At 52.3% G+C, this 12,661-nt stretch overlaps 1 protein-coding gene across 2 annotated transcripts; it reads left to right on the plus strand.

Moving 5' to 3' along the window:
- The first annotated feature begins 593 nt into the window (after positions 1-593).
- On the plus strand, positions 594-4,334 carry LOC119097061 (beta carbonic anhydrase 1). 2 transcript variants are annotated; one of them, XM_037220093.1, is made up of 6 exons: positions 594-654; positions 1,071-1,166; positions 1,558-1,642; positions 2,045-2,184; positions 2,624-2,863; positions 3,315-4,334. In XM_037220093.1, the coding sequence occupies exons 2-6, from the start codon at positions 1,074-1,076 to the stop codon at positions 3,531-3,533; spliced, it is 777 nt and encodes a 258-aa protein (XP_037075988.1). In that variant the 5' UTR covers positions 594-654; positions 1,071-1,073; the 3' UTR covers positions 3,534-4,334. The 2 variants fall into 2 exon arrangements, with proteins under 2 accessions (XP_037075988.1, XP_037075987.1); XM_037220092.1 differs by lacking the exon at positions 594-654 and adding an exon at positions 840-913.
- Positions 4,335-12,661: the final 8,327 nt, after the last annotated feature.

The following is a 12,661-nucleotide window of genomic DNA, read 5'->3' on the forward strand; positions in this document are numbered from 1 at the left end:
GCACGTGCATTCGGCCCCCTCCCCCCCCCCCTGTCTGCTCCACTGATTACCAATGTAAGTGCATAGGGAGCCAATGATTCAATCATTTATAATAATTCAGGAGTAATTTTAGACATGGATGCCCCACAACCCTCTTGAAACAATAATTATTTGAAAGGCTGGTGCGATTTGACCCGACCCGTGTTTGGAACATGTTTGCACCAGGTTCAGGTTCAGCATAAACTTTCAGTAGGCAAGGTTTATTAAGGAACTGAAGAAGCTTCCTCCTCGCCCGCCCTCCCTGCCTCCCTGCAAACTGGGACTGGTTCCCAAAACTGCCCCTACTTGGCATGTTTGCCTTCCCAACGTCACGCAGCATGCCAGTGCGTTTAGTAGCACTCATCTTCTTAAGCTGGCAGCATTGCTGGTGAATCCAGTCAGAACTTCCAGGCTCACCGTGAGATATTTCGGGAGGAAACGCCTCTAGCGACTTGGAAACAAAGCTACGCTGACATCTCCTTTGCTATTTTAGATGTACATGGCGCATGGGAGACGAACCTGGGGTGTAATTTCCGGACCTGCCCTGCGTAGGTGGGGATATTCGTGGACGGGCAGCGGAGACGTAATTATTCGTTGAATACGTTGCCATCGACCGAACGCACCAATAAAAAAGAGGTGAATTGCTTGAAGAAGACTGGATCGTGTACGCTTAAGGTGGCAGACCAGCCGAGGGGGCAGGGGGGAGGGGCTCGATGGAGCTCAATTTAGCAGCTTTCCGCTCTGTTTGGGGCAAGAGGCAATGATATTTGATGGGCAAAGGCTTTAGTGGTCCTCAAGGCTTTAGTGGTCCCACTCTGTAACTGATGGCCTGTGCTGCTCTGCTCAATATGGGTCAGAATGGCAATGAATACCCCTACTGCTCTGCTTGAGATAGGTCAGAATCCTACTGCATTTGAAAGCAGGCATCATGATAGCTTTATCAAATTTGTAGCATTAAAAAAATGTTGTTATCAGAAATGCTTCAAAAAGAAGTAATTAAAAAGTCATGGTTAACCCACTGAAAGGATAACCAACTGGATGTTTCATTACAGGCAATGGACAAGATCCTGAAGGGCATCCTGAAATACAGACACACCTTCAGACATGGCATGGTGGAGCAGTTTGAGCAAGTCAAGGATAATCCCATTGTAAGCCAGTTGTCAAATAGAACAGGTTGCATACACTTAAGTGTTATTTGGTTTTGGGAAAGTTTGTGTATCTATTGATTATTTTATTATATTTTCCTTTGCCAACAGGATTATATTTGTACAACATTCCTGTAAATTTAGGTTTCAGTACGGGCTCTTTTACGCGAGGTATCTGTGGGTGTACTCCTTGTGACACAGTTGTCATATTATTACCATACAAGATAGTCAACTGAAGGTGCCATTGAATATACAACAATTTTTGTTGGTTATGCCTGAAAGCCCTATTAGGTAGCATGATTTTCTATTGCTCTACAAATGACTGTCTGAAACTTGTGTTTATGCTATCTCTGATACCAGGTCAAGTTCAGCTGGGTATGAATTTGTGTTTCAGCCTAAAGCAATATTCTTCACCTGCATGGATAGTCGGATGCTGCCAACTCGTTTCACATACACCAATGTGGGTGACATGTTTATAGGTGAGTATGAAGGGATTTTAAGTGATATGCCACTGGGCACATGTGTGCTGTAGTGTAATAGTACTTAGTTTTGTTAGTGACACCACCATGTGACTCTGTGTCTCAAACATTCCTGCCTGTTGTGGACTGCTGCCCACTTGGTGCCCTTCATTGCGTAGGGCTGGTAACCTGTTGCCCTATATCATGTGACACTATTCATGTGGTAATCACCAACATATAATCAAAGAGAGCTGCCACTGGCAGCCTGGTGCCAGTCAGTGAGCAAGCCTGGTGTTTGTCCATTTGGTGCAGTATGTACTGCTGACAACTGTTTGCCCTACAGTTTAGTTAGGAAGGACCCCAGTGAGACTCCCTGCATGCATTCTCATCAGTGAGTAACCCTGGTCATCTGACATCTTTCAGTGCGCAACGCCGGCAACCTGGTGCCACACGCGAAGCTTTATGACACCGAGACGGTATCTACGGAGCCGGCGGCGCTGGAGCTGGGCTGCATCGTCAATGGCATCAAAAATGTCATCATCTGTGGGCACTCTGACTGCAAGGTGCTGCCTGACAGTCTCTGCTGGTCCTCGACCTGGGCCGCAGCGGCGATCCCTTCAGGATAGGGGTCGGCCCGAATAGCTGGGGCGAGTGAAACCGTGCGAAGCACGGTGTATGCGTCACGGCGATCAAGTGACCATGTAGCCGCGTCATGTCAGCCATGATAACTGATACGACCTTTCTCACGCAGACGTCCCTTCATGTCATGATATGTGAAGTCAAGATAGTCAATAAATTGCACATTTGGTTTGCTTGTGATCGAACCTGTTTGGACTCTCGTTACTGTCGCTGGTCGGGCTGCCGTATCGTTACGTAACTGAATCCCGTCACTGCTTCTGGTCCGACTGCCGTGTCGTTACGTAATGGGACCCCCGTTATTGTCGCTGGTCAGATTGGGCCGTTACCGTCGGTGGCGTGACACATGCGGCGTCCGCTTCGCAGGCGATGAACCTGCTGTACGACCTGCGGGACCCTGCGCTGGCGACGCCGGAGAAGCTGCACATGTCGCCGCTCTCCGCCTGGGTCTGTCGGCACGGTTCCAACAGCCTGACCAAGCTGATGCAGATGCAGGTGTCAGACTTCAAGGCGCCGCTCGTCTTCGAGGGCGAGCTGCCCATGCGCCGCTTCGTGGCCTACATCGACCCGGAGAACCAGTTCAACATCACCGACAAGCTGTCTCAGGTGCGTGCTGGCGCGCGTGCGCTCCCGTGCCACTGCCGAGCCAGTGCGCCCTATCGCAGGATCCTCGTGCCAGAAAGGCCACCACACACTGGATAGTCATGATAGCGATGCTCGTGGCGGGTCTCTACACCCGCCCGTAGAGGCCCCACCTGCCCGCCAGATATGTAACGGCGACACTGATCATAGAACATCTTCTTGCGTTTGTGATCGCCACAGCTTCCTTACGGGGGCCGCTCTCTATCGTGGTTACCAGGTGTTACCAGGTGGTGAATGCTGCATGTGCCACGGCACGAGACGTTGGCCGTGCTACTGTCACTGAAGCACAAGCATCTAGGCCTGGTGTTTGCTGCTGGATTGGCACACATTAGTGTTTTTTACTTGAAACACCTTGAATGTAAGTGGATGTGGGTGCATGGTGTACACTGACCATTCGCGTCCCTGCGCCCGCCAGGTAAACACGCTGCAGCAGCTGCAGAACGTCTCGTCGTACGGCTTCTTGAAGCGCGGTCTGACGCGCGGCGAGATCCACATCCACGCGCTCTGGTTCGACATCTACACCGGCAACATCCACTACTTCTCGCGCCAGCAGAAGCGCTTCGTCGACGTCAACGAGGACACGCTGCCGCAGATCTCGGAGGAGGTGCGCACTTTCTTCTCGGGACGGCAGTGAGGTGGTGTCCGTCAGCCCGTGGAGAGCTGGAGCCCGCCGATCGTCGCTCGGACAGGAACAGATGCCCGCCTGCCCGCCCGTGGATAGCGGCTGGAGGCTCCCCCTCGCTTGTGAACTGAAGCCGGAGCCCCTCCTCCACCTATGGGTGGGAGCCGAGGCTCCCTCCCCGCCTGTGAGCAGGGCCGGGAACAGGCTGCCGGAGATAGAAGGGCCTGTGGTGTCCAACAGCACGCCCTTGGGCGGGGCCGGCAACAGGCCGCCGCTGGTAGAACTGCCCGCCTGTGGGCGGGGCCCGGTCGTGAGATCGCTCTTCTGTGGAAGGTGGTTCGGTAGTGACGTCACACTATGCCGCCTTCCCACCCGGCTGTGGGCGGAGTCCAGTGACGACCAGCAGATCAGTGCTCTGCCGGCCCGTGCGTGTCATGACCTTGCAGTGAGGCCTGCCTGCTGAGGCTTGTGTGGCCTTTCGGGAGGGAGGGGGATGGTCCCAGCTCTGCCGGCGGTGCACGGCCGACAGGCAAGGTGTCCCTCTGATAGTCTCTCGGTGCTCAGTGGTTGAACGATTCGCTCATTATGGTTGCGCTTGCGTTTGTGGCAAAGGTTGGAAGGTGTGATGGCTTTTTAGGCTCTGTTACTCACATCCTTGTTTGATGTTTGTTTCTCGGAAATGCAACATAGCGTCTGCATTTGTTTACTTAGGACTTTCTTTTGAGCTAAGTTTAAAGTAACATCATTGCCAGGGTGTAGTTAAAGTCATACCTTATCTCCTTGTAATCTGATTTGTTACATTATGCATGACATGACAATAATCATTCCCTTTGTAGGCAGCGGTAGTGCCTTATTTGTTTACTGACCTAGCTGGAGATGGGCGTTTTATTAGCTGCTAGCTTGTAATGTGTCCCCAAACGCTGTCAACTCAGGGAACTCAAATGGGTGGTGTATGAGTTACGGTTGTGTGGTGCACATTAAGCGTTCCTTTTTTCTTTTCTTTGTAGGGAGGCTGCATGTTATGAGGTGGAGCAGTGTGTGTGATATTCAAGTCTTGTCTGCAGATGTGATAAGCTGTGGTGCTGGAGTACGGGGGTCTCTGTCTGATATTGAATGTGGATCTAAGTTCGAGCGGTTTTACCAGTGGATGTGATAAGTTACAACAGCTTCTGAAGACTTAATGTTTATTGGTGTTCTTGTTGGCCAAAAATGTATGATTATGGAGACTGTGACCATACAAAAACGTCTTTATAATGACTAGAGTATAAATGAAGATCAATCTTCCATCGAAGTACAGCATTCTGCAATTGATCCAGTCATAACCGTGGAGTGCTGAGTTTCTTGGGAGCATGAGAACACCAACAAACATCAAGACACTGCGTTGTAGACGTGCCCGAGTAGTGGTTTCGTATTCTAATGGCAAGCTTAGATAGTTTTGCGCAGGTGCATCTCGTGCTATGCTTTAACCGATAAAAAGACTCGTGTTCACGGTGTATGGTGCACGCGTTCAATACCTGTAGTTTCGTCAGTAACTTTTGTGCCCTCTACTATGTTACTGATCGTCTCAATTCGTCATGGACCCAACGCGATTAGTTTCCATAAAAGTGCCATCTCCGATAGATGGTTCAGACCGTACCCCACCAAGCGCCGCGCGTGCACAGTAGTGTTCGTTGCCGCCCGGCTGCAGTAGACCGTTTTGTGGATACCAGTACCATGATCCGTTGTCGTCCGTTCATGTACAAGCCGTTGAACGTTACTTTCCGTCCTGATGCGTTCATACCGTGTTTTCCGAACTTAACTTGCCGTCGTCCGAATGCTGCTCGCTAACGCCATGACGCACAGTCCTGTTAGCAGCATTTTCCTTCTTGCCAGGACACATAATGGCTGCAGTTGTGCCTAACATTCAATGAGTACTGTGTTCTTTTTATCGAAAGCACCGAAACGGATAATTCAGTAGCTGGTGTAAAAAGCTAAGTGTGAATCTGCGTGCACATGGCCTAGTGTCCGGGCCCTCATGGTATGGGCGTCAATACTGTGGGATGGCTGCACTGTGCTCATGCCCAGCTGCTTTATAACGCCTTTATAGCAAAGTACAATGGACTGCGGTGTCCGACGCTCCACGGTTAACTAAAAAATACACACCTCCGAACAATCTGTCGTGCTTGTGGCATGGCGCTGATGCTGACCGTGCACGAAGATAAGTAGGGACGAGCTGGATTGGCCGAGCAATGCTGACTGGGCTCGTTACGTCCGGTCTGATCGCGGATATTCCCCACCTCATTAGCTTGCTAATGCCTCATTAGCCTCATTGGCTGTATCATGATGTTACTGGCGTACCCCTGAGGCCGCCCCTGCTCGCGCCGCCAGTGCTGCTGCACTTTGGTACGCCGCTGCCCCGAATGGCGGTGTACTGCCTGGGGCGCCGCCCGCCGGAGTCGGCGCCGCCCGCGCGCTTCGCGGGTTAATACAGTTGCCGTCTCGCAGCGCTCGTGTCTGGTCTGGGCAGACAGAACACGTAGACTTGAATATGGCGCAGCCGCATTGAACCTAGAGTAAGCTTAAGCAAGCATGAGCAGCACATTAATTTAAGCATTGTGAGTTGTGAACCAAGTCGTGATGCCTGGATTTCGTCCTGAGGAATTCGACTTTACATCGCCTGAGAGGTGGCCGACCTGGCGTGATCGGTTCGTCCGCTACAGACTGGCATCGGAACTACACAAAGAGGACGGTGAAGTTCAAGTAGCTGCGTTGATTTACAGCATGGGTCCGCAGGCTGAGCATATCGTACCAATATTTAAGCTTACTGCTGAGCAGAAGGAGGATTTTGAAGTTGTTGTCTCAAAGCTAGACGGGTACTTCATTCCGAAAAGGAACTTTATTGCAGAGCGTCACAACTTCGAGCTTAGATCTCAAAGCTCAAGCGAGACTAATGAATCGTACATTAGAGCTTTGTTCTCTCTAGCTGAGCATTGCAGCTTCGCTGACGCTGATGAGCGTATCAGAGATCGTCTCATCTCAGGAATGTCTGACATGGAGCTGTCCCGTAGAATTCGGCTGAAGTCACTAGAGGAGGAAGTGTCTGCAAATACCGTCATTTCGATGATGCGTAATGTCGATCGTGAACGGCCGTGACAGCTCTGGTCCGCCTGATATCAGTAGGGTTTGTGCACCGGCGCGGCACAGGCAGCCGCGCCAGCAGCACCAGCAGTACAGACGTCAACAGCAGCCTTCCACCGCGCAACGGCAACAGCATAGTCAGCGTACCGACTTTTCAACAGCATGCAGATACTGTGGAAGAGCACGTCATGCGTCTCCGAAAGATTGTCCTGCTAAGGGAAAAATCTATGACAACTGTCAGAAAATGGATCATTTTGCGCATGTTTGTCGCTCCAACGGTGTCAGAGCGAGTACGCGGACAGAGTCCATTGAACAACTATCGCCGCCCAACATTTTTGTTGAAGTAAACAAAGCTTGCGCGCCATGGAGAGTTTCAGTCCTTCTAAATGGTCAACGAGTCGCTTTCAAAGCTGACTCTGGCGCTGATGTTAGCATTCTGACGCTGAAAACGTACAAGAAGCTGAAACTGCCGCCGCTTCAACATGCTTCAAATACTCTGACAAGTGTTTGTAGCGTGCTAAAAGTAGAAGGAAAGATGCACGGAACACTCCTGTTCAAGAACAAAGCCGAGCCTGAAGTGTTCTACGTTGTTGACTCAGCTGATGATCTCCTCTCCAGGTCTGCTTGCTCGCGCCTGGGCGTACTGAGATTCACAGGTGAAGTCAATGAAGACGTCTTCGGAGAGGCAGGTCTCCTGAAGACAGCACCGGTCAGCATTCAGCTCCGTGAAGATGCTGTTCCATTCGCCCTTGCCACTGCAAGAAATATCCCGCTGCCACTGATGAAGCCGGTGGAAGAGGAGCTGAAGAAGATGGAGCATCACGGCATCATCACGTCGGAGACCGAGCCAACGGACTGGGTCTCTGCGCTGGTCCCCGTCCCGAAGCCGAAGAGCAGCGGTGTCCGCATCACGGTTGACTACAAGAGACTCAACCAGGCTGTGAAGCGACAGGTGTTCCCGATCCCTACTCTGGAGCAGCTGACCTCCAAGCTGAGTGGCGCGACGCTCTTCACCAAGCTGGACGCCTCCTCCACTTTCTACCAGATCCCGCTGGACGAGGCGAGCTCCAAGATGACCACGTTCATCACTCCGTTCGGCAGGAAGAGGTTCCTGCGACTGCCGATGGGGATCTCGCTCGCACCGGAGTGCTTCCAGCGGAAGATGGAGGAGATGCTGGACGGACTGCCCGGAGTCATCGTCTACATGGACGACACCGTGGTGTTCGGAGATGCTGCCAGCCACGATGCACGTCTCGAGGCCGTCATCAGGAGGATCCACGAGTCTGGCCTCAAGCTGAACAGGAAAAAGTGTGAGTTCCGGAAGAACGAGGTCAAGTTTTTGGGGATGAAGATCAGCAAGAACGGCATCAGCATGGACGAAGAGAAGCTCGAAGCGATCCAGCAGCTCCAACCACCAAAGAATGTCAATGAACTAAGGTCTCTGCTCGGAGTAATCAACTTCCTGCGCCGGTTCGTTCCACACATCCAGGAGTGCTTAAGACCACTGAACGAGCTTCTGAGGAAGAACGTAGCATGGATCTGGACACCACAGCAGCAGCAGGCGCTGGATGACGTGAAAGCAGCCGTCACTTCAGCTCCAGCTCTGGCGTTCTACGATCCAGCACGAGAGACGGTGGTCAGCGCCGACGCCAGCAGTTTCGGCATCGGAGGATGTGTTCTCCAGAAGCACGGCTCCGTCTTCAAACCCGTCGCGTTCTGCAGCAGAAGCCTGACTGACACAGAGACCAGATGGGCCCAGATTGAGAAGGAACTACTCTCCGCGACGTGGACGTGCGAGAAAATGCACATGTTCCTGTCCGGACTGCCGTCGTTCGAGCTGCATCTGGACCACAAGCCTCTGATCCCGCTGGTTAACACGAAAAATCTCGTGGATGCGCCGATCAGATGCCAGCGCATGCTCATGCGCTTGATGCGATACAGCCCCACAGCGGTCTTCGTTCCAGGGAAGCAGCACCTGGTGCCCGACTTCCTCTCACGTCACCCGCTCCAGAAGCAGGATGAAATCAGCGCTGTGCTTCAAGAAGACATGCATGGATTCTGCGAGAGAATCTTCAGCGATCTTCCCGCCACACCACAGCGTCTGGTGGAGATCAGCAAGGCTCAGCAAGCAGACGAACCCCTACAACGCGTAGTTCAGCAGACTCTCTCTGGCTGGAAGGAGGGAGCGAAGCATCCCGACCTGCTGGACTACTTCGCCTCTCGGGGAGAGATGAGCGTTCTGTACCTAACGTGTGGTACACTGCTGATGCACGGGCGACGCATCGTCATCCCTCCGAGTCTGCGAGATGAAATGCTCACCCGACTACATGATGACGGACACTTCGGTCTGAACAAGTGTCGCCAGAGGGCAGCAGAATCGATCTGGTGGCCTCAACTCAGCATCGACCTAAAGCGTCATCTCGAGAGCTGCTCGTTCTGTCAGGTGAACGCGCCAGCCCAGCACGCTGAGCCACTGGTGACAACCCCAACGCCATCAAGACCGTGGACGCACGTTGCAGCAGACGTCTTCCACTTCAACAACTGCAACTGGCTCGTCACGGTGGACATCTTCAGCAGGTATCTGGAGATACAACGCCTCCCGAGTCTCACCAGCAGCGCAGTCATCGAGCGTCTGAAGCGCCTGTTTTCCCGCTTGGGGATACCAGACCTCGTGACAACAGACGGAGGAACGCAGTTCACTTCAAGCTCGTTCGCCAACTTCACAGCGTCCTACGGCTTTACAAACCGCATCACAGACCCGCACACGCCGTCTTCCAACGGAGCAGCTGAACGGGCCGTGAGAACCGCCAAGTGGATACTTCGCCAGAGGGACCCCCACCTCGCCCTCCTCAACTACCGCACGACGCCTGTGGAAGCAACCGGATACTCCCCAGCCCGTCTCCTGATGGGACGCGAACTTCAATCTCGTCTCCCCATCGCTCAGCCAACCGGAGAAGCGACATGGCAGCATGCCAAACTCCGAGGTCGGCAGAGGAAGAAGAAGCTGGAGACATGCTTCAACCGGAGACACGGTGCCCGCGATCTTCAGCAGCTACAGCCCGGAGATCATGTTCGGATCAAGACGGAGAAGGAAGCAAGCTGGTCCGAGCCCGCCACCGTCATAGAGAAGCTCTCTAGACGCAGCTACCTTGTGGAGCCCAAGGGTGCTCGCTATCGTCGCAACCGACGTCATCTGATGCAGATCCCTCCGTTTCAGGTGTTGACACAGCACGGTTCCACGCGGCGTGCTGACTGTTCTGCACACAGGGTGCCCGCTCCAGACCTCCTCTCTGGCCGCCATGCTGAGGTGGCGCCACCGGCGCTGCTGCAACCGCGGCCGCGCGAACCGGCGCCTGCACCACGATCGGTGGTGCCACGGCCACCACCAGCTGTGCCGTCGCCCGCGTCGAAAGCGGCGCCGCCGTCGTCGCTGCCGCCGCTGACAGAAGCTGCGGCCCAGACCTGCAACGCGCAAGTGCCCCAGACACAAGGCCCAATGCCACTGCTTAGTTTCAGTCCGCGTGAAACACGCAGTGGCCGCGTTTTCTGAGAGACATCAAAGAGAAGCAGCAGAGAAGCAGCAGGAAAGCAGCAGAGAAGAAGCAGTCTGAGAAGCAGAAGGGAAGCAGCAGCCTCAGAAGCAGCATAGCAGCAGCAGGGAAGCAGCAGGGAAGCAGCAGTCTGTCGCCAGTAATTTCGTTTCGCAAGCGTTTTTTTATATATTACACATTTATTTGCATTTCCTCAAGGGGGGAGATGCATCATGATGTTACTGGCGTACCCCTGAGGCCGCCCCTGCTCGCGCCGCCAGTGCCGCTGCACTTTGGTACGCCGCTGCCCCGAATGGCGGTGTACTGCCTGGGGCGCCGCCCGCCGGAGTCGGCGCCGCCCGCTCGCTTCGCGGGTTAACACAGTTGCCGTCTCGCAGCGCTCGTGTCTGGTCTGGGTAGACAGAACACGTAGACTTGAATACTCAAGTCGTATGTTTTCTGTCCGCTCCAAGGCGCGAACATACCCTACGTGAAATATGACGTGCGAACAGAGTTGTTCATCCTGGCAGCACCTCGCCTACAACTCGCAGGGGAGTGGCTGTTAAGGAGCACCTGTGAGCTGATAATTGTGCGTCGCACAGAGCACTTACCTGGGTCACAGTCTTTCACAGAGACGTAGGACCAGAGGGTGTGTAAGGACCGTGGCCCATCATCCTTTTATGGAACTTCAAGATTCAGTGATGCATGGGGAGAAATTACCTAAAATGCATAAGAAATGATGCATGGGGAGAAATTACTTACTAATGAGCTGCCCCGCCTTCGTCTTAGGATGTTCATCCACACCTTTGGGCACAACAAATGTGTTTTTTTCATCGGAAGCGCATTCCCTTTTCTTCAAAGGGACAGTGCTACGGTAGAACTGGAAGAAACCATGCGCACTGAAGTCAGATAGCCCGAGTTGATGCGTAAACGCCTGCTCTTCACCTCTACGGTGCGCCCTTGTGGCGTCGCCTGACGCGTGCAGGCCTGCCATGTTGAAAACGCCCCACAGCTTGAGCGTTAGCGTGCAAGCTGCCTGATTTATGCCAGCTTAGACCTGCGGATTAAGACTTCCTGAGCAAATCTCTGCACCGTTGAAACCCGGCGGCATTTCCTGGATCAGAACTGAGTCAGAGGGCCATCTGGTGAGCTTTGTTCGCGTTACTCGTCTAGTTCCGACTTTAGCCACTGTTATAGATGGCGGTCTGTAACAGTTCGAAATGGGTTTGAGAAGTCTGGGGCATCATCAACTTCGCGTCAAGCTTTTACCCATTGGCCAAGGTGAGATCAAGGATGTGCCATCATTCAAGCTGCATGGCTGAGTCCGGGTCTTTGTGACTGTATACCAAAAGTTGCACCTCGGTTATCAGGCTGCATGTCCCTTCTCTACAAATTTGCCAGTGACAATATGTGAAAAATAACCCTTTTCGAATCTCTCTTTAATTTATAATTTTTGCCTGGAAATGTGACGGGACCAACAGAAAGCGTAATATTTAAAAAACGCACCTTATAGTTTTGCACAAAAATTGGTTATGGGTGGCACCAGTTTCAATTCCGGTACCTGATCGTAACAATGTTTATATCGAACATGACCTATTTCAGTCAAAACGTGCACTACAAGACTGTTTACTTGCAAAGAATAAGCCAGCCAAGGGTTTTTTTTCTCTTTGCCGACTCGGTCGCCCATTCAAGTAAAATATGGATTGTTTTTCTCATAGGGGCTTTTGGAGCAACCGTGTGTCTCCCTTCCGGTTATTATCGGGTCATTTATATTTGAGCACCCTAATTAGGCCTGTATGGCTATGGCCTGTATAGGTATAAAGGTACATGATTCCTGATCCCCGGACATTAGATGAAGGCGAGCAGTCCGGATGATCCTGCAGTTACCGGCAGCTCAGATCACTGGAATATACACCAGTTGTGATCTCAGGCACATTAAACATTCACGTAATTATATTTACCAAATCTCCACTGATATTTTATACTTGGGCATGTGGACGGTGTTTTCGTAAATGATTTCTTAAAACACATCTCTGTCAGAAGAGCCCTGAAAATTATGTAGTAATCCTATTTTGCGCTAAAATTAAAAAGGCTTGTAAATATACATGCCTCAAAGCAGTTCCTGCTGTTAAGCACACTTTTTGGTTGTGAGCAATCATTTAGAACCTGACAGAGGCTGATGCGTATCCGTACGCAGTCCTACATGGAACGTTTAAAGAACGTAAATTATCTAGCTCATAAACAACCGCACGACGGCTCCTAAGCGTGATTCAGCTTACCGACGACAGCCGAGTTAACAATAGCTGAGTTGGGCACAAAATGGCCGTTGTAGTCGACGCCCCCTGCCCACCCCCCCCCCCTCCAAAAAATGATATATTTACAATGGCTGAATTGTGGATCTGGTAATGCCTGCTTGAGTGTCGAGATCCATGCGCATATTACGTCAGGCATGCCACGCCTTGTTTGTTGATAGTGCTACTAGAAAGACCAATA

Source organism: Pollicipes pollicipes, unplaced genomic scaffold (assembly GCF_011947565.3).
Source record: "Pollicipes pollicipes isolate AB1234 unplaced genomic scaffold, Ppol_2.1 Scaffold_4295;HRSCAF=5057_pilon_pilon_pilon, whole genome shotgun sequence".
Taxonomy (NCBI): domain Eukaryota; kingdom Metazoa; phylum Arthropoda; class Thecostraca; order Pollicipedomorpha; family Pollicipedidae; genus Pollicipes; species Pollicipes pollicipes.

Coding starts and splice junctions, on each gene's coding strand:
- LOC119097061 (XM_037220093.1), top strand. CDS start 1,074: ATGGACAAGATCCTGAAGGGCATCCTGAAATACAGACACACCTTCAGA. Junction 1,167..1,557: donor AAGTCAAGGATAATCCCATT/GTAAGCCAGTTG, acceptor TTTGTGTTTCAG/CCTAAAGCAATATTCTTCAC. Junction 2,864..3,314: donor TCACCGACAAGCTGTCTCAG/GTGCGTGCTGGC, acceptor TGCGCCCGCCAG/GTAAACACGCTGCAGCAGCT.